The following is a 21,643-nucleotide window of genomic DNA, read 5'->3' as shown; positions in this document are numbered from 1 at the left end:
CAATATGCGTTACTATGTATCACAAGTTGAGATCATCATTTTATACGATATGCATCACCCGTTTGGCTGCCAACATTTCCGACCTCTCAGTTCAAAACGCACCTCTGTACAGCGTACTACTCTCATGCTCAGCTGACAGGTGCAAGCGTGGTATGCATCTATTTGTGATTCGATCACATGTGTACTCGCCTCTGTCTTCCTGTCTTGTTTTCGTGTTGTGTTCTGGTCCATGAATATGTATCGACTCGTCCAGTTGCTCGTTTTACTGGGATAATACATGTTCTCTTAGAGCTAAGTGCCTTCTCTCCTAAAAAATAAAGGAAACGTATTGCATAGGCAGTTAATAGTAGATTGCACATTGTACTTCATTTTGTACACTACGGACAACGAGCGCGGAAAACTTCAAGCATCCAATGAAGGCGAAAATAAGGAGGAAGGGAAACTGCGGCAAAAACATTGCATAGGCGCACAGGGTGCCACAAACCCCAATGAATGTGCATATTCAGACCCCTAGATACAGCTTCACATGGCGCATCATTTTTGGGATATATTTTTTTGTAGAAGTTACGCCCGTTCCAAAGAAATGAGTCTGCAATAGCCTTGCACAGCTAGTAGCAAAGGGAACTTGTGCGCTTCTCTGAAAGCATCACACGTCTTTCAGCCGGAATAGTGTGAATGTTTATTTTTTGGGGCTTTAAACCCGAATGAACTGGTTCAGGAAACTCCGAACCGGTTCGAACTGTTAATATTTTGGCTCCGGAGCAGAACCAGAACCGAACCCAGAAGATTGAACCCGAAACAAAAAGTTTGGGTTCGACACCCCGATTTTAACTCAACATAAGCAACTTGCCTCGTTTAGTTCCGCAAACATGCCGGGAAAGCCAACTACGCGTCTCGAATACCGCATGATAATAGGAAGAAATTGAGTGTTTAGTAAAGTGCATTCAAATCACATAGTTGAGCTACACGCTTCAAACTTTTGGTACGTGCTCCCGATGACGAGGCCACGAGTCGTTGTAAATGTAATGTAAATGTTAGTTTGTAAATGTAACACTGTAAATGTAAATTGTAGACGCCACATTGCTGCAGCTTTTCGTTTTCTCAACGCAGCAGGAACATAAGCTTGTCATGTAACGCCCCCAAAGAAGCAGAAAACGAGGTTTTATATGTTATTTTTACACAGCCATTAATTAACCCACACATTTCATAATGTGCGATTGCATAACCCATCCCATGCATCAATCCCCCCCCCCCCCCCTCCCGGATCACCCCATTGTTTAAACACTTCGTGAATAATACATTTCTCTCAGGATACCTCGAAAACGTGCGATGACGTTTTCCCAGCACTTCTACTTCACTAACAACTTCACAGACAGTAACTTCAACAACTGCGCTAGCAACTTCACTGTAAAAAAAAAAAAAAGCAGAATCAATAGGTTTCAGCAATTCTCGTTGATGTGGATTCGTTTAGGGCGCGGGAGCAGGTTTTCCCACCAGACACTGCCAACTGCTGAAGAACGACTTTCATCTCGCGACGTAAGAAAGTTCGAGAGTACTCGTGTTATAAGGGTTCCAGGTGATGGGTTCACTGTGTTAGTGGCACTATGGACGAACTAAAAATTTATGATTGCAGCATGTTGTCAAGTGCTTCTCTGTAGCTACGATAGGAGTGTTGTCTCACAATTCATTTTATTTAACTCGGATGTAGTTAATCAACTGAAGATGTTCGGATATAACGAAGATCATCAGTTCATCGGTACCGGGAAGCGTTTTCAAAAAAAATCTTGGATACAGATTGTTTTCACAGTTTCAGCGTCCTTGACACACGAGTTTACGCACGAGTGTACTGCTTGGGCTGGCATCGTCTGCAAATTTCCTATTGTATGCTTTAATCGCGGTAGTAATTGGTGATTTTTTGTTGGGAAACGTTACGCATCCTATCGTTTGAGTCGAGAGCACAAGGACAAGCACAGCTCAGCTCTCGATTGTCCTTTAATAGCAGCCTATATGTAGCGGCAATCGTTCGGACCGCTTCCCTTCTCGGCTAGCTGCCCGCAGGATGGGTCGACGAGACGCCTTCGCGTCTGGTACACGACCATGCATCGCTGCTTGAGGTCGGCTGGGCTCCGCACGGGGCTTTGCTGCCCTCCCATGGCACAGCCGAGCGCGCAGTGCATTATGAAGAAGAACTGCCTGCTCGAGAGATTCACTCCCGGCAGCAGTTCCGTCGTCGTCGAACGACCGCCACTCCCGGCGGTGACGGCGAGTCGGGTTCTTTGGAAGGCCAAGTAGGCTATCCTGGAACCCAGGAGTTCGTCGAGGCGCGCCCCCTCGGCGAGCTCGCTTTCGCTCATTCTCCGTTGCCGCCAGGTGTCGTTCTGCGGCGTCGAATCACACATGGATTAGACAATCGGGGGGTCATAAAAAGGAAGAAATTTAGAGAACCAGAGACGGTAAATCGGATGGAAAGGATGGAAACAACAACAACAACAACAACAACAACAACAACAACAACAACAACAACAACAACAAATATTCATCAAGATTTACAGAACCGGCAAGAAAGAAATCACGAGGAAAAATATGTTTAAAAAGCGAAGGGGGTGTGCTTCACTATTGGAGGCCTGAGCCAACTTCCTGAGCACAAAAACACACCGGAGAAAAATAAGCGCCGCAGGATGAGGCATGCGCGTGCTGAAAAAAAAAAAAAGCCTTGTAACGACTTGGCATTTCGCAATGGAATTCCAAGATATGTTTCTCTCACCCGGCGAGGCCCGTGGGCTGCGTTCGTTTTATAGAAGCGTTGGGATTCAGAGAATATGGATGTATTAAGCGGTCAGCAGTGGAGATAAGCAAGAAACGATCAGAATAATTGTGTGAAAAAAATAAACACAAAGATGTGATGTATAGAAACGGAGTCATTTCAAGCGTAGACAATGACGCAATATAGTGATGGATGTTTAAACACGAAAGTTTAGCTCGAGATCAGATAAGCAAAAGGCTAGATAGGGAAAGACGTAGTAAAAGCCCACTAAATTAAGCAGGCTAAGCGACTGTTTGTCCCCGCTCCGTTTCACAGGTGATGCCAGTAAACATCACTGTCATAAGAGATTAACTCCCGAACGAATCACCAACAATTCACGAAACAAATTTAGATATATACAATGCAGGAAAAAGATTCAAAGAACGCCATTTTTCCTGAAGTCACCGCTGTTCCTAAATGTCGTTCTCCGGCGTCGAATAACAGATTCCCTCCCTGAATGTTCACTACAGATAATTGTGCGAGAAATTGGGGCTAGGTGGCGCATTGAGCACTGTGACATGTGACGTAAGATGCATACGTATCTGCATGTGAGACTGACACTATGTGCGACGATGACGACTTGGCTTACTGTATGTCTGCCCACAGAGATATTCTTAGGCTGTTCAGATTATTCCTGTATTTTATTAGCGCGATAGTATTAAGGGCCCCGTGTCAAAAAAAAAAAAAGAAACAAAGAAAGAAGAACCGTCGTTCCGGGAATAGTCATTCCGAACCAAGCATACCCAACCACGCAGGACCTCCGTGTAGCGCAAAGAAGCTACGGAATTAATTGAATTTCTGAAAATAATATGCATCAGAAAAATCATAAAGTACGACTTACACACAACGTACAGATCTGATAGCGTTGGATTGTAATTTGAATATACGAGAAAATCTAATTCTGATCCGCGGAAACTCGCACACAAACCCCTTTTAACGCCATAGCGTTTTCCAGCTGCCGTTTGAGTTCTGTCTTGGTAGGCGCGGCGCGGCGCCCTGGGCTCTTTGCACGCCACCAAAAAAGAACCACAAAGCTCGCCTTCGTTCACAGTATTTGCCGCCAGCGTTTCCCTATGGTTTCCCCGTGAACGTTACGGTTACATAAGCTGCCGTTGCCGGGAAAGGTGAGAAGCCCTCAGGGATCTTTCCACTCTTAAAGGCGAAGCTCAAGCGTCTTCAAAATTTTCTTGTCCCCTTTGATATATTATATAGAGACTATCTTTTGGGTAGCTTTAAAATTCCTAATTAGAAAGTCTGCCCTCTTCATTAGGTTGAGAAATTTGCTGAAACGCGTGTTTACACTAATTCGGGGAAAGGAGCCGTGAGATTTCTGCTCCGCTGTATTACATTAAAATTTTATTGTTTTTCACTAGGTTACGTGACGTAAAAGAGTTCTGCGTGTTTCTATGCTCACATTTCGATTTGTCGCAACAGGACTTATTAAAACTTTTGCTCCTCTTCATAAACTAAGTCAGTGTTGTGGGGTTCATTGTACTGTTTGTCTTTCATTGGATTTGTATCCTGTTCCTTGGCTAAAATTACTTAATTTTTGGTTACATCTTTGGGGTGCTGGAAAGTATATAATGTAGTGTATTTGTTTACGATGTGTAGTGATCAATCTTAAAACAATTATGCAGAGTATTCCTAAAATTATTAATCTATACCGTTGTCACACGGCCACTTTCGACCGCAATCGAGCCCGCTTCGGATCGAGATTTTCGAGTGCTGTTCTCTCCCGTTCCGCAGATTGAGCAAAGAAGCCAATCGCGACCGAGAAATTGGATTCCGATCGGGATTGATCGCGATCGAAAGTGCCCTTTGCGAAGAAGCCATGTGTTTTGATCATGCTGGACTCTCAAGCAGAGCTGGATGCTCTGCACACAAGCTGTATTTTCGATGGGGTTAGTTTCTACAACGGTATTTATATACTCAAAAATCGTGATATTATTATTACCATTATTGTCCTTTACGTGGTGTAACATCGCACAGCGGCAAGTTGGTTACAGAGCGAGAGCCGCGTCACTTTTCCCCATCCGTCTCTAGTGGCAGCTCGCGCTTTAACACGGTGTGAAACATTGTGATGCTTTCGGTAACGACGCAGGTGGTAATGGAACAGGTGGTAACGTTTATTCGCCAGAACCGGCCGTCGTGCTGTCGTCGTGGCCTTGCTGCTGTCGTCGTACACGCTTCGCTCGCGACACGGACACCGTTGCTGGCCTTACACTCGTAAATTGCTTTTCATAACATCAATTCACACAGTGCGTCGAATCTGTATAGCTTTCTTTTCTTGGCTTCCTTACGCTCCTATATCAACATAGTGTTTTTGTACGGTTTCGGAGCACGTCAGCGGTCCTTCGGGCATTACCCCCTTCATATTAGGGTGGGCCCGAGGAGCAGTGCCCTTTTCCCCAACTACGCTCCCTGATCTGCTGAGTTGGTGGCGATGTGTAGCCGCATGATGTCTGACATCCCAGGACATGCTGGCAGGTACTTTGAAACCATTGCGCAGGCATTTAGTAACAATAGCTTCCTGCGACACCTTCGCGCGTTCTCGTGGAGGCGGCAGTTGGTGGTCGGACTTTCAACGCTGATTAAAGGTGCCTACGCAAGGTACTCGCATTCTCGCGCTGATAAGTTGCGGAGTGCACTCGCCACCGAACGCCAGCTGTCACAGTTCTTTGAAACGCATGCGTTGCTGCGCGAGTGAGCTTTGGGGAGTGCATAAAGGTTTCGAGGCTATGGTGGAGCGCTCCGGAAGGACAGCCCTCCTCTTCGGCCACCGCCATTTCCCCATGTGTGGTGGCGGGCGAGGACGGCCGTCTCCTTTAATGCCGGCGCTCGCGCCTTTGGAGGTAGCGTACGTACGACGTACGGGCTTGTACGTGTAGCCACCTATACTACAGATTTGCTGGATAACGGCTCCATTTTCGACCGTAATAAGCAATGAAACAACGAACGCTGCCTAAATAATATCACTGAAAAAAGAAAATATGCGCACTAAACCGCATCATTAAAAAAAAATATAAGCAATTGCTTTACAGCGAAGAGTTTGGCTATTCGATTAGATTGATAACCATTGTAGACGGTTTCTGCACTTCCTTAAAGAAAAGTTATTGTCACATTCCTTGATGCAACTGTTGCCTCGGGCTTGGAATGCATCAACCTGAGCCGGGCTGCATGTAGGACTCGCCTTGTCGTGGCCGGCATGCAGGCAGTAAGTGCTGTCGTTGGCGGCGTTGGTGTCGCGGCTTTGCCAGAAGCTTCGCCAGCGCCCTCTGACGGCTGGATCGAAGCGGCGCCGCTCGACCAACTCGTGCGCCAGGGCCTTGGCGATGACCTGGTTGGGCCGGGGGTAGAATTACATTAACTTTCGCGAGGAGACGCATGCACGGAACAGAGCTTACAAATGCACAGATAAATATACATAGAAGAACGAGAGGGGGGGGGGGGGGTCACAGACGCACAGGTTGATGGACAAACAGAGGTTTACGAGAAATGGATAAAATGAGAAGCGAATATAAATAGACACGTATGTGTTCACCCGAATACACCGCTAGATGCTTTATCGTAAATAAGCGCATGTAACACGCAGACCGTCAGCAAAGCTTTCGTGCGCCAGAAACTCATGCAAGTGTACCACAGCACGAGGCAACCACTGTGAAAGTAATGATTACTTTTCATATGAATACAAAACACTGTGCCCTTGGGCCAACAAGAAGTAATCTAAAGTAAAATCTAAAGAGATAAAAAAACAGCGAACAGATTCGCTTAGTCTTGTCCGTGTGTTCCATTGCGCTCTTTTAATTTTACTTGATAACATGAGTCCACTAGCCTAGCAACAAATTTTTTTAAGAAGTGCTACTTTCTTAAAAGCCAACATTGCGAAAGAATATATGATCCTAAGAAGTCGATTGCTAACCGGGAGTAAAATTAAACGATTCAAACGATTAAACAGTTGCAGTTTAGTCCGAAAAGCGAAACACTGATTAAAATAGCAAATTATTAAACAACTATCCGAAGCAAGTTTAGTCGTTTTAGCAGCTGCCTATACTTCTGTAAACATTCACTTACTAACTGAATTAAGAACATTGCAATGTGGGTTTGTTGGTAACACATCTTCAATAGGTGTGCGGTAGCGCGACTAAAAGACAGGACAAAAGAAGACACACCGGAACGCACACAGCGCTGTGTGTGTCCCTGTGTGTCTTCTTTTGTTTTGTCTTTTAATCGCGTTATACCGTACAGCTATTCAACATGAATTACGAAGCACGTTCTCGCGCGCGCACAGACAAACGCGAGCACATTTCATTCGATGGCCACGGACACTTCCTGTTAGAACGCTAGCGTGATGAAGAGAGGCAACAGGGGCGAGCGAATTCCCCTTCTTGCCGCGTTTTGCTTCAACTGAACTGTGTGAGCGAGAACACAGCGCAGCTCGGCTAGCCTTCGAACCCAGCGCACATTGCCTCTAAGAAAGGTCGCGCGCAGCTGCGGTCAGCCACTGCAGCTGGATTGAAAGAGTAGGTGCGGACAACCTCCCCCTCCCCCTTCCTCGCGAGGGCACATTTCGCCGCTCCTCCGCTTTCGCGCCTAAGATGGTCCGCACATTCCCCGCCTTCCTACCTCTCGAGCGCGAGAAGAGACAGCCGCATCAAGCCAACATCTTTCTCGGCCTGCCCTCACAGCATACGGCGCGCAGCAGCGCCGTTATGGCACTTGATTTTTTTTACGAAACATCACGGCGACGCCGACGGCTACGGTGGAAATTCGCCTGGAATGTCCATATAGTTGCTATCGTAAAAAAAAAAAAGACGTGTTTGCTGTACTCGCACCTGACCCAGCGCGGCGAGGTTGTACTCGGGCGATGCTCCGGGAACGTAGAATGGTGGCTGGAAGAAGGTGGCCGGAGAGTCCACGCTGACAGCTGACGTCATCGCCGGAAGCAGCGCCTGCGCCAGCGGCGGGAGCCCGTGCCAGGCGCGGAGGCGACGCAGCCAGCGCTGGGGGAAGCTGTCTCCTGGCCCCACGGGTACCTGCAGCATGGTTCCGGTCGCGCTCTGCAAGACACAGTTGCGATCACTGAGTGAGGCTTACAAAAAAAATAGAGGTAACTCTGGTGGAGCGATCATTCAGCCAGCTTGGCAGTGACGGGCAATAGCATACATTCGTTCTTGCGGAGTTATTACGCTGTATCCACATGAATTTTTAAGCGATCGGATTTTTCTATACGCAATAGAAGCAGTAAGTTTCGACGCAGATGCGTAGTAATTGCAAATTTTTGTAACTATAGCGATGCATTTTGTTCTGTAATTTGTAAAGTCACGAAGTCGTTTGAAGCCAGAACGGCGGCAGCGCCGTACGCAGCAGCCACTGAAGATAGAACGCGCTTTACTCCCCTCGGTGCCTCGCGTGCGACGAGAGAAGGCGCGCTTCCGTCCCGCTTTCCTCGCTTGCGTGCGGGAGATTGAGCCGTGATCGTCGGATGACGTTCGCAAGTTTCATTCCCACATACAGCATCGGCACACGGTGACGATGTTATCGTGCCTGGACTTTTATCGCGACGGCGACGGCAGAAATGCGCTACGAGTGTCCATATAATTGCTTTATCAACAATAACGAACTCGAACTACAGGAGCGCTTCCGCGTTCAAATCCGCTCAGAATGTGTAAGGGTGTGAAACCTGCGATCACGTGGTCAGGACCATTATGTGAAAGCAGCCTTAACGTAGGGAGATGCGGTACATTCCAGCGATAAAAGTGGCAGCCTTTACAGTCGCTACTTATGCTAGCAAAGTAACGCAAGCCACTGCTTGCAGCCTGTATAAGTGTGCTACAGAAAGTCACCTAGTGGTGGAATTTTGACTGAGGGCCGGGAGAGGCCATTGCGCCAAGGGTGGAACGTACGGGCTGTGATATCTTTTTTTGTTCGTTGGCTCGACAGAAAATGAGTTAGCATCAGACTGTACAGGGCTAACAGTATCAGACTAGTTTTACCGTCCCACATTCACACTGCCGTGCACAGGTGGCGTAGCGGTTGCAAAACTCATGGTGTTCAGGTTGCAGCGTGTCCTGACCAACAGCCGGTTACGAATGGACGGAGCGACGGACGTACAGACACCGCGGGTATATCCCTCCTACGTAAATGCTCTGAAGAGTGAACAACCTTTGTCGTGGCTCCGAGCGCCACGAAAAGATGCTCGGGGTCAGCCAGGTCCCGTCGTCTAGAATCCGGAAACAGCGCCGCTTGCGACGCAGCGTTGGTGGTTGGAAAAGGTGTCGAGTCCCCTCCTGCCGCGATGGGACTGCCGTTCGCCGCGCCGCCTTTGAAGATGGAAGCCACGGCATCCTGGAGCTGTGACATGAGGCCGGTCACAGCCGAGATGGCCGCTGCGGGCACTGCGGCCTTGCCTGTTGTGCACGGACGGCATGCTTAGTAAATGTCAGATTTTATCGGCGAACTGGTGAGAAAATTATTGCTCGCGTAATAACACCCATTTTAAGGTAGTATAAATGTAGAACAGCCTCTGCTTAAACTTTCGCTCATGAAATACGAGTGAATGCTTAAGGAAAGGATCGCTATATTTGATTTGTTTTACTAGGGCTGAAAAAAAAATGCCGTGATTATCGCTCGACGGAAGTGACGCATGACTCGGGACTCGCGGCTCCTACAGGCGTGACCTCTGAGATTGGGTGCCGCCCTTGGCTATACGACGTCATCCGACGTCATATCCGCAGACAACCAGATGCACGCGTCGCCTGCTTAGGCGTTATTTAGAGGCTGCAATAAACAGAATTACACTAGTATTGAGCTTTAGTTTGCCAAGATTGCTTCCGTAGTTTACACGGCTCATTTATCACCCATTGCACCCAAGGTAAAGTTTCGTTGCAGTTGACCTTTAAGAAGTGCTTGTCCTTGTGCTCGAATTCGCCAGTTTAGAGGAGGAATTGCTGCTATTCTAGTTGTAAGCTTTCCAAAGAGAGATGACTTTTGTCCGACTTTGGCCTGTTGGGCACGTTAAGAAAACTGGAAGTAGGACTCGTGTCCACAAAGCACTTCGTACCCTCTGTAACCACATAAGGTCAACAGACAGTGAGCTCAAATTTGGCAGCCTTGGTGCCGCTCGGTAGCACGCAAAGGTTCCTTGACCCGTTTCTTGGTATTGTAAGCTTGAGTAATGTATGCTTGCGTAATGTATGCTTGCGTATTGTATGCTTACGTAAAGCATGCTTACGTATTGTATGCCTGACGCCTGCGACTGAAAGGATGTTTCACTTTAGTCGCCATGGCAATGAGTAGTGTTAGCTGACGCCCCCAGCGCTTGGTCTACGGTACACTTGCTCAATGACCCAGCAAAGTGGATGACGGATTTGTTGCGATTAAAATATACGATTGTAACAAAAAGGAGACCTCCTCGGTTGCCCTTGTAATTCTTGCTCAAATCATACAGTACAACATTTCGTGGGAACAGTCCTCTATAATTAGAGTAGTGAACTTACTACTACCCAAGGTCGCTGGCCAAAGACAAGAGGTTTCAATGAGCAAAAAACTTCGTGGACTGAGAGGAAGGTTTGCTTCGTGGCCTACTTTGATTTCTCCACTTCAATACATTTCATATAAACGCTTAAATTATTTCCCTAGAAAACTGCTAAACGGATTTGAATAAAAAAATTTTGCGTTTGAAACAGAAATCTGAATTTCACCGATTGAAGGAAGCATAATTTTGATGTAGGACCTCATAACTTCCAAGAATATTGCTTAATAATGCTAACTTCCAAAATAGTTGAAGCGCGCCATTTGCAAATTCGTAATGCGGCACGAAGAGCAGATGTGGAAGTTCTGCAGACTTAATCTGCCAGGGCATCTGAAGCGGACAAAATGATTTAGTTTAATAGCTTACGTGCAAATTAGGACAACTATTATGAAAAAAGTTGTAGACGTATTCAAAACTAACTTGGGCTAATTGATTTATGTTCAGCTTCCACGGTGGACAGCAGAGACGACGAGAATTCATACAGTGATATCCTTGATAAAATAAATCATTGCACTGATTACAACAGATAATTCTGCCACACGGAAATAATATTCGCCAAACTGCGCTTATTTCACGTTGGTATGCATAATAATTGAATGCTGTATTATCAGTGGCCAATTACTATAAGAAAAAGAAACACTACAGCATGGGCATGTTTCATCAAGAAAACCGGTACTGCAAATTCACAGTGACAGCGCCAAATCTGCGCCATGATTTTGCGTATGTATAGTCTTTATAAGATTGCTTCTTTGGTTACCCTATAGCAGCGAGCTATCTCTTAGCATTTGTCTATAGCGTGTCTTTACTCATGTAGAGTAGCATTCACCGTACCTCACCGGCTGCGAGGCGTTGTATTTTGCTATATATACGAGAGAACGTACAGCTCACCATCGAATAAGTCGAGGACCCTGTGCGGCACGCCTCTCAGTCTGTCCACCAGTCGCCGACACTTGGTCTCCGACGTTGGCTATAAAGAGAACGTTAGTTGGCTAAGTATTGACTCGATCCTTCGAGACATTATCTACAGCACTCGTGGGTTTCACTGCCCGCAAATTGGTGCCTTCGTAACACAGCGAAAACGGCGACCAAACTGCGACCTGCCATTCTGGCTACTTAAGAAATGGAGTCAGTTGATGTATAACGACCAAGCGGGATCCCGTACATGCGGTGGAGAAGATGCAGTTCGCGGTGCAGCTCTCCGTTGATCTGAAATCTGGGTGCAGAACACCGCACCGCCGGCCAATAAAACGGCCATATGCTCGACAAAGCAGGCGAAAACAACACAAACACACACGCACCCCTCGGGAAAGAAACGAAGCGGACAAAAGTCAGCATCTGTCCCTTGTCCGCTTATATTTTTGTTTTCTTTTTGTTTCAGCTGTTTGTGGCTGTGTGTTTCCGCTTTCTTAATATGTCAAGTAGACAGCGAATAGGCAAACACAAATCTTTTGAAGACAAGTGCCCTATTTTAGCAGCCAATTGATGAACTGCGTTGAGAAAATACCCCGCGGCCACACGAATCTGTTGCCTTTGGTTTCTACAGGCGTAGTTGCAGAGCTGAGGGTAGGCGCTTCCACGACGTAGGGATAGGGGCTAAAAGCCTTGGCAGTCTGCTCAAGGTTGAACCAAGAACTAAACACAAACCCACTGAAACGCAAACAGGCGAAATAGCGGTCACCACGAGGCCATACGAAAAGGTACAAGTATGCGTGGGCAAAAGTGACGTGTCACGAGTACCACTCGTGACAACGGTGCAAGGATATATATATATATATATATATATATATATATATATATATATATATATATATATATATAATATTGTTGAGTATCTATAGCTTTCAATGTGACGTCACGGACCCAACTTCTCACCGAGGCGGTGCACAAGCATGGCGGCTACGATGACGTCAGTGCAAGCCCCCCCCCCCCCCCATCTGTAACATAGAGCTTCCTACAATTGCAAGAGGGAACTCTGGCGCTGCGATCTTTCTGACACCATGGGAATGACGGGTAGTAGATGGATTTGACTGATCTTCCTGCTTGGGGCTTCAGACGTTCTTGTGGCTTCGTTTATTACGCTTTATATGAGCCTACATTGGCCTACATTTCAAAGAAAGTTATACTTTTCTTTAAATGTAGAGGGTAATAAGACTGCGCAAGCACGCAGAATCGCTACTCAAAAATTGCACTGCTTCAGCTTGTCGATAGGGCCGTATAAATGACGTGACGGCAATACCGGGCTTCCTTGCTGTCGAGGTCCTGTGATCGACTTCTGCCGTAGGACAACATTAATAACGTTGATTTATTTATTTATAAGGCAGTGCTTTCTTAAATCTGATGAGTTTGCAAAGTCACGAAGCCATCTAAAGGCAGAAGAACGAAGTTCAGGATATATCCACGTGCTATACCCATCATTACCGTGCTGGCTGAACAGCCTTGCTCGCACCTCTCGTAGACACGATAGCGCCACAGTTCCCGCTCGCAATGGCATGAAAAAAACGTATTGTCGATTGGCCAGAATATTTTACTCGCGCACACCCGTTTCGAGCTCGAGCACTTCATCTTGAAACACTCGGCCAGTTGTCGGCGGAGCCCCCGCGCTGGGCTGCATGCTTCACGACTGGGGCCAACGGGGCAGCTAGAATTACAAAGCCGCAGCCGGCGAACACTCACGGCAAGCATGCGATAAGAACAGTCTGATCGTTATCGCTGTTGTTCTTTCGTTCATAAAAGCCAGTTCCCGCAGGCCACGGCAAAAGATACTCGCCTCTCAGAAACGGTGCAAAGGTGCAAATACTGGTCTTATGGGTAAGAATTCGCAGCGCTCGTGCGTGGCATCCATCATTTGCGGAAAGAACGACATTGACAAACGCTCGGACTATTCTTATCGCGCGCTTGTCGACAGTCGTCGCGTGCGATGGCTTTATCGTCAGCTGCCTCCGTCGTCGAACTCCACCGACGGCATCCGCGTGCACAGGCAACGCCACCTAGATAGCACAAGGCCTGTTCACTCCGATCCATGACGTCACGATACCTGGCCCGAAATTTCCATTGACAAGGCTGGCGTGATGAAAGCGGTGACGTCAAAACCACTGTTGCCTACTCGGGAGCATCCCCATTATATTCTATGGCAATCGGGCCAAGTAACATGACGTCATGGATTGGAGTGAAAAGGCCTTGTGCTATCAAGTTGGCGTTGGCACAGGCCGCCCCGACGGATGGCCACTGAGTTCGAGGTTAAGTGCGTTTATTCCAAACGCACGCGGTAGAGTAGCTTGAGGCTTCTGGTCTACGGTACAGCAGAACAAAAGATAATGACTCCCTGCATGGCACCACCGCTGACAGTGCATGGAAATGTGCGTGCGCTCCCAGCGTTTACTATATAGTGACTCAAGCGAGAGCGGCGTGTTAGTCGACAGCTCCCCAGAACTTGAACTTTTGCCCTGCAGTATTGGCCTACCGCCTCCCACCATGGCTGCGTCCTTGTCCGGCACGTCTTCTGCAGCCCGGGTCCGGTTCAGCACCGCCACGACGTCCGCCTTGGGTCCGACCAGGTAGCGGAGGACGTTCCAGGCGAGTACGCGTCGCATGGCCAGCCTCTGTTCGGGGCGCGACAGGTAGGCCACCAGGGCGAGCGCCTGCTCGTCCGCGGTCACGTGCTCGTTGACGCCGTGCTTGCAAAGGTCGAACCGAGAAAACAGCCACTGCCACCGGTCTGCCGCACGAAATAGGAAATCCGAGTCGGTGATTACACTCATGCAGAACGAATGCTCTTTTAAAAACGCGCTCTTCATAAGCGCTAGCTTCTTCGAAAGTGGAACAATGTGCTCTGCCGAGGTGTTTGAAAGTGCAACGACTTCCTTTTCTGAGCGAACTTGGTACCTTGTTTTCACATGATCTGAGTGTTTTTTTTTTCTTTCTAAGCTGCAAGCGTTGTGCTTTTATTTCATTTTTCGTTGCCCTGATGGCAAGGTGTGTCATTGAGCTCTGTCTTTGATACGCGCGTGCCGATAGCATCTTTATTTCAATTTTTTATTCTGTTACGTAGTTTTGCTATTAGATTGCCTTTGCTGAACAAGAATTGTGGCTAAGTAGGTGTACCAACTCCGATAGCTATGTGTAGCCACTCCAGCCTAAGACCTGCCTGCCATACCATAGTACGTAATAGGCTATAGCACGTATTAAATAGGCAGCGTCTATCTCTCGCCGGCCGGGAGAAATTTCGAAACAAATTTCTCCCGGCACTCACCTCCTATTGGCGCTCGGAAGTCACATGACAAATTGTCGGGAAAATACTTCCTTCAGGTGTTTCCGAGAGCCTGCAGGGGTGCCCTAACATAACCTAATCTTCCGAGAGCCAATAGAAGGGGAGTACAGCGAGAATAGACACTGCTTAAAAAATAACTAAGTATACACAAGTTCAGAGAAAGACGCTTGAAGTGATCAAAAGCGGTGAAACAGGTAAGGTAGCCTTAGCCAACGCGAAGCAAGGCGTTTCGACAAATATAAGCACACTTGTCGACACGTTGAATGCAGCTACATCCCTTGTTCGACCACGCTGATCAATCTGATAGATGGAGCGTTGAAGGCGCGAGGTTTCGGTGGGGGATTGTCGGTACACGCTATCTTGGTACACTAATGTAAACTCGAACAAGATGACGACGACGCTAGAAGTACGTACGAACACTATGACAACAGCGTGTCTGCATGCCGATGGTATTGTTAAATCTGTTTTAAAGGGATATGGTAAGTTAATCTATATTAGTAAGAAACGCTTATAAATTAGCAGAGACACCACCCTTACCTCGAGAAAAAGACTTGCTAAGCCAAAAAAAGAAAACTGCATGAAAGATACGTGTGGTGACATCGTTCTGATGTTATTGAATTTCGACTGCATGTACTCGGGTCTAGTTAATTGCTCATTGTCGAAGGTGTCTCGATATCCGTACTAAAGGGACCAACGAGTCAACGATTCAGCAAGTTTAGGAAACCGTTTTCGGCGCTCGAATAGGGCCCGAACATAGAAAAAAAATACATATTTTTGAAGTCGTGACGTCACCCTGACGTAGTGCCTTCCCTGGGACTTGGGCGTGGTATGAAGAAATCGTGCAGTGAAGCGATTGATTAAAAAAATAAAAATAAAGCGAGAGGTCAGACGGAGCGATTCCGAACACGGCTCCTATAGCGTAGGGTGAGCCGAGGTGTCACCGCATAAACACACCTGTCGAGATGCCCGTGGAGTTGGCGAGGCCTCCGATGCTCATTCTGAGTGGTCGCCCCGAACCTGCTGCTGCTGTCTTGTTCACGAACTGTGCGACTGGATTCAGCGAACAGAGGAATGCACGTTATGAAAGGGCACAAGCATTGACCCGTCGCAATGGCTGTGTGGTTATGGCGTCGTGCTGATGGGTGCGAGGTTGAACACCAAGCCGGAGAGACTGCCTTTACAACGAATTTAGAATGCAAAAGTGCTTGCGTACCCGAGTTTTGCGTGTGGGCTACCACCTCCCCAGTTCTGGCCATTTTGAGCTGACAAGCGCAGAACACACCTTGCGTGATAACGATCGTGTCTGCAAAGTGTTACATCGCCACGCGCCGCGGAAAGGTCTGAAATTTCAAACCGAACGCCGGTTTTCCTTTTCCTCGCGGCGACCGCGGTCCAAGCCGGACGGTGACGTAGCAGTGTCCCTGCGGTTACGTGCTTGTGACGTCGCTCGTGTTGACATGTGACTTCGAGAATTATTGAAGGCAACATCTATTACCTGTGCGATCTGTTGCTTGAATTGATGAATTGAAGTTCACAGAAATAACAAAACACACAAACGAAATGTCTGCCTGCTTTTTTTTCTGTTTTACTTCGCACCGAAGTAAGGGAGATGTGCTTCCGCTTCGTCTGCTTGCTCCCACGGTCGTGCAGTCACGTGCACAGGCACCAAAACTATGCCATTTTCTACCGTGTTCCAGCACGTGATCATGCGCTGCGATCCGCTTGCTATGCCTCGGTATTCGTGTAGCACTGAATTATACCGTTAGTTATGTGTCCTTGCGCACAGCGCGCAAAATCGGTGCTGGAACACGAGACAGCCTACGTGCTGTCTCGTGTTCCCCTTCTTCGTGTGTTGTTTTATTCGGCGCCGTCTTTGTAATCATGCTTAACCAACTAGCCCACCAACACATGCTCAATAGAAAGAGGTCGCGCGCAACGCCGTCAGCGCAAATGCGCAGTGCCGAAAAGAGAGAGAGGGAGAGAGAGAGAGAGAGAGAGAGAGAGAGAGAGAGAGAGAGAGAGAGAGAGAGAGAGAGAGAGAGAGAGAAGAAATGAAGGCGGGGCCCGTGACGTATGCGTCACGTGATCCTCGAGGTCGGGTATGGGAGCGCGCAGGGAAGATATTTGATTTGCGGAGGTTAGACGGGGCGAGTGAAGAGAGTGTCTCGCGGGGCAGTGGAGCGCGCCTGCTGAAATCATGGGTTCACGGCATTGAATTATTTCTATCTCGGCTATTAATGAGCCGATTTGAAAAATTCTTGCCGCAGAACGCTCCCGAGAAGACACGTAACAACTTACAGCGTATAAGCAAAATTTGCTATGGGGCCTGGTGAGGGGCTCTTTAAAGAACCAGAGGTAGTAAACATTGAACGGTAGTCCGTCCCTACAGTTTCTTTCACGTGCCATTTCTTGTGTGTGAGACGGTAAGTTAAATATGCCGCACATTTTCCATTCCTGTTGCATAATGCGCATGTTGCAGGTCATGCGTTGTTATCCGTTTCCTTGAAATACTGCTGCATAAATGACAGCCACGAAAGGTGGCGACGCAGCAATAGGTGCTGGGCATTTGTAACATGCACGCGCGCAGTTACAGTACGTTTACGGCACCCTTCAAATACACGCGCTTCGGCGCTGTAGGACGCAAGAAAAAAAACAAGCTTAACCAGCGTTGAGCGCATACGTGAAATCGCGCATCTTTTGAGAGCAATACTGTGTGGGCAAATCGTAGAGTAAAGCAGTAGCAATTGACGAACACTTCGACAGGCACGGAGTTCGCACACCGACATGCGACCGCATTAGTAGTGTTCTTCTGGCTATCATATACTTATGGTTCTGCCAAATAAGTGTGCTATACAGTGCCATGTTATGCGAACACTCTACATCTGACATTTGCACATGCCAGTTACGCTGGCGAAGCTGTTGGGTGGCGACAGGGTTCCCGGGCAAACTCAGTTTCCCTCCTCGTCTCATCGCTGTTCGGAATGATGGTTAACGACCAACGGGCGAAAGCTAACCGAGCGTGGAATGGGCCACTATGCTCACTAATGATACCTCCCAGCGCTGCACTGAAGTAGTACATGGGAAAAAGATAAGCCCGCATCACAGAACTCCAAAGACAATAAACGAAAGAAGCGGTGGAAGATAGAGCTACTGATTGAAAAAAAAAATTATGAGCAATGAAATTCTATAGTGCAGCAACTATTTCCAGAGAGAAGGCTCTTTGGATACGCCTTGTGTAGTGTAATTTTGATGCTGCGCTGCATTCAGGGTTACTCTTTCACTTTCTTGCGGATTAAGTGCGAAATACTGTTTAAAGGTCACTCGGCGACCCAGCAAACGCGATGGAAGAGGAACGCTGTGTCCTCGAAAAAAGTAGACTTAGCCGTGGGCGAGTTCCGCAAAAAAAAAAAGAAAGAAAATGTGTTCCTAACATTATGACCCTGTCGTAGACCCGCAGTGATTGCTTAGTTGCTGCGCTCCTAAGCACGAGGCCGTGGGTTCAAATCCTGGCCACGGCGGCCGCATTTCGAGGGGGGCGAAATACAAGAGCATTCGTGTACTTAGATTTAGGTGCACGCTAAAGAACCCCACTTGGTCAAAATTAATCTGGAGTCCCCCACTACGGCGTGCCTCATAATCAGATAGTGGCTTTTGGCCCGTAAAACCGCACAATTAACTCTGTCGAAGGCCCCCATATAACATGCGGAAATGCTAACCACCCACATTTACGGTAGAGATTGTGCGCGCTGGGCACAGCTGATTTTCTAACTCGACACTACCTGAAGTGTTTCCTTGTAACACTGGCATTGTTGCACAAGAAGCGTTGCACAACTTGACTGATGCATTAAGCCATGTCCGTCATTTGAGCGCATGTAGTTTTTAGTCGTTATTTAAGGTCGCAGCATGACTTCTGGCCGCTTCAAATGCACGCTATAGGTACGGTGACGCTTCAGGGGAATGACGACCAACATTCGATGAACTGCTGGGTGCCTATTCACGTTGCCCATTAGCACGATATTAGAAAACGTGGAAAACTTGTTCTTCCTTTGCGGCACCAGTTCCGTTGCTAACTTTATAATTTTTCATCGCATATGGCGGGCCATATGTGCCGAGCGGTCTCCGGGCATTTGCTGCAGCATAACGCATGCCTCATCTTATTGCGAATATCGGTTGCGAGCAAGTAGTACTTCCACCTCGCCGCCCATAAGCGCTGGAGACTGAGAAACGCGTTGCGCAAACTCACTCTCTTCGTCCGCATCCATGAGCTGCTCCGTCACGTTCGCGTCGTCCACCAGGGCGTAGTGGGCGAGGAGGAACTGGTAGAAGTCGTAGACATCGTCCCCTTCTAGTGAGTGCAGCGCGTCGACGAATTCCTTCACTTCGGGGTTCAAGGTGATCTGGTGAGGACGAATAAGCGACAGCATTCGCGTGCAGGACTTGTGGGGATGCGCGACTCACACGCGTCCCCTGATACGTTGTTTTCCCGCATAGCTCCCGTCTCCTGTAATGCGGCTTCGCCGCGTGGCTCGGTGCCAGCGGCAGTCGGTCTGGTTGAAGCGCATTGCGAGAGATGGCGCGAGTGTGGCTCTGCTAACGCCACCTAACGCCACCTAACGGCGGGGCTACTTGGGCGCAAAAAGAAGGCTCTTCCTTTTTGGCTCGGGTACAGCAAGCGGCGCGGACGTTCTGCGCGTGCGCCGATCCGTGCTTCAGCGAGACCGTCTCGCGAGGCCTACCCCGGAATGGACGAGCACGATCGTTCGAACGCGCCACCGTTCGCGTGAACGTACGCGCGAACGACCAGGCGTTGGTGTCCAGCATGGGGCGAACATATCCGCTCGTTATCCGGTCTGGTGAGTCGGACTTCCGCGATCTGTCGCGTGCCCATCGGCATGTTTTGTGGATAGCAACTCGGCTAGCAGGCATTAGTCTATGAAAAGTGCAAGAAATGCCCTTGTGATTGTTTGCACTACTGTGTTGTCGTTCCTTTGCCACAAGAGGACGGGTAAGAACTTCACAGACTCTACCAGCACTACATTTTTAATTTTTTTTTTCGTATTTCGAACGGATTGAGGCTTTCTGACGCTATCTTATTACCGAAGTGAATAATTTGTGTTCTGTGGGTCTCTATTATATGAGATCGAAAAATAAAGAAAAAACTTCAGTCGAGTTTTTGGCAGCACATCGAAGGCGTTTCTCATGCCAGGAAAATCAAGGTCTGGGAGTCAGAGTATGGCTCTGCGGACCCCCTCATTGAGATCGTAACGCTGTGAAGTATGAACACAATCGAGGGGATAATTTTTATGGGCCCCTCCTATGCAAGCGATATAGGCAGGAAACTCCCAAGGTACGCACATAGGCCTTGCCTCGGCATGATGCGACGTGTGGACATTCGCTAAATATGAGCGAGGTGAAGTGTATATTTGTGGCAGCGAGCCATCAAATTATATAGTCATGGATTGCGCGGACTCATATTTCTGAGATTATTCTTGGCCTTTGTTTCGTTCCATGCAGACTATGTCTTGCCAAGCAATTATGAGTTCTGCATGTATAATTGAGAGAGAAAAGGTTAAAGGAAGTCGCTTGCCGTATGCATGACGATTATGCCTCATTCAGGTTGGTCATCAGTGGAGGCGGGCACACGTGGCAGGACCAATCGCCATGTTGATTAAGATTACCACCAACATCAGTATGTTATATTCCGAACCTATTATGCACGAATGACCAGACATGCTCATAAACATGCTTTGAAGCCAATTAAAAAAATTCGTTCCAAAAAGCTTCTGTTCACCGACTATTTACGTTTGGATCACACTTTCTCAAACTGTTTACGATGCCATTGATATTAACAAAGTACTTCTAACTGTATTATTGCAATAGGATAAAAATAAGTTGTGTAGTTTGTCAGGTACAGGGTGACCTAGTAAAATAAAAACGAATAAAACAAGGATTTAAGGGATGTTATTATGTTTTCTTCACTCTTCGTTCTTTCAGTACGGCGGACACTAGATGATTGAATAGTCATCGCAGTCCGTTCGCTTATTAAGTAAGGTTCAGTAGCTAACTGTTTAATTACTGGGCTGGCTATGGCGCTTGGCTGTGGTGAAAGTTTACATAGAATATAAAATTGGTTTCACTTTAGCAGCAAATAAACGGAAAAGCCTCCACACGGACTAATGGAGTGTCCTAGATAGAATTTCTGTTTGCAGTTATTCGAGTAAGGTACCCAAGGGTAATTTTGATGTGTTGATTTTTTGAAATATTATTTTACATTGCCGGCGAATGCTTCCTACTAGAAAAAAAACAAAAAACTAAGCCTTACTTGAACAGTGAAAGGCGCTGATGCTTCTGCGGTAACGTCGTACTTCCGCGAAAAGGACACCGGTGCATCGACGCCATATTCAAGAGAAAGCTGCATCATGCGCTGCACGGGATCATCTGTGGGATCGTCAACGATGCGGCGCAGGTCCAGGTTGAAGTGTTCCAAAAAAGACAGCACATCCTGCACTCCCTCTGCCGGATTCCGCGCGTATTTCAGGCAGGACGTTATGAGTTCCTGGCCGTCTGCTTCACTGGTTGCATGCTTCTGTCCGACGGTAGGGCCGTCTGTTCTGTTTCCCTCGGTGGTCGCCACATGCTGCAAATAGGGCCCACCAATTTACTCTTACGATAATAGATTTCGAAGTCTGTAGATATTATAGATAATGATTCATAGATGTCTCTTCCTCTACTTAATGATCATCACTAGCATCATTATCGTCATCACAATCAACACCCACAACCTTTTTAAGTCCACCATATTATGAAGGACACTCTCTACTCCCGGGATTTCTTCGTCTCCGTCGACAGACAATTCAACCAATCACAACGGAAGGCGCGCGCCACTGGGTTCCTTGCAGCACCACCAGATGGCGCTCGCCTCCGCGCATCCGCAGCAGCGGTGTCACCGGCCGTGCGGGGGAAAGGAATAAAAGGAACCAGAAAGGTCGCCTTCGCGTCTAGCGTTCGCCGCAAGCGCTTCTCGGTAAAGATTATGGTTGCA

The 21,643-nt window shown here is 47.8% G+C and overlaps 1 protein-coding gene across 1 annotated transcript; it reads right to left on the bottom strand.

Moving 5' to 3' along the window:
• Positions 1-2,003: 2,003 nt before the first annotated feature.
• On the bottom strand, positions 2,004-19,046 carry LOC126529401 (uncharacterized). Its single transcript, XM_072284140.1, has 8 exons — positions 18,845-19,046; positions 15,556-15,651; positions 13,805-14,049; positions 11,223-11,301; positions 8,966-9,210; positions 7,636-7,860; positions 5,967-6,140; positions 2,004-2,378 (listed from the first exon to the last, which is right to left on the bottom strand). Exons 1-8 carry the CDS (start codon positions 19,023-19,025, stop codon positions 2,004-2,006), a joined length of 1,620 nt encoding a protein of 539 aa, XP_072140241.1. The 5' UTR covers positions 19,026-19,046.
• Positions 19,047-21,643: the final 2,597 nt, after the last annotated feature.

The sequence above is a fragment of the Dermacentor andersoni genome, chromosome 8, assembly GCF_023375885.2.
Source record: "Dermacentor andersoni chromosome 8, qqDerAnde1_hic_scaffold, whole genome shotgun sequence".
Lineage (NCBI taxonomy): Eukaryota > Metazoa > Arthropoda > Arachnida > Ixodida > Ixodidae > Dermacentor > Dermacentor andersoni.
The sequence above is the reverse complement of the archived record's forward strand: the minus strand, read 5'-3'. Positions and strand labels throughout refer to the sequence as shown.

Bases quoted from the DNA above. Each gene is read 5' to 3' on its own strand.
- LOC126529401 (XM_072284140.1), bottom strand. From the start codon at position 19,025: ATGCTGTCGCTTATTCGTCCTCACCAGATCACCTTGAACCCCGAAGTG. The intron at 15,652-18,844 runs GTGAGTTTGCGC...CGCTGAATCCAG, and splicing joins CATGGATGCGGACGAAGAGA to TCGCACAGTTCGTGAACAAG. The intron at 7,861-8,965 runs GTTGTTCACTCT...TGTGTCTTGCAG, and splicing joins CGCTCGGAGCCACGACAAAG to AGCGCGACCGGAACCATGCT.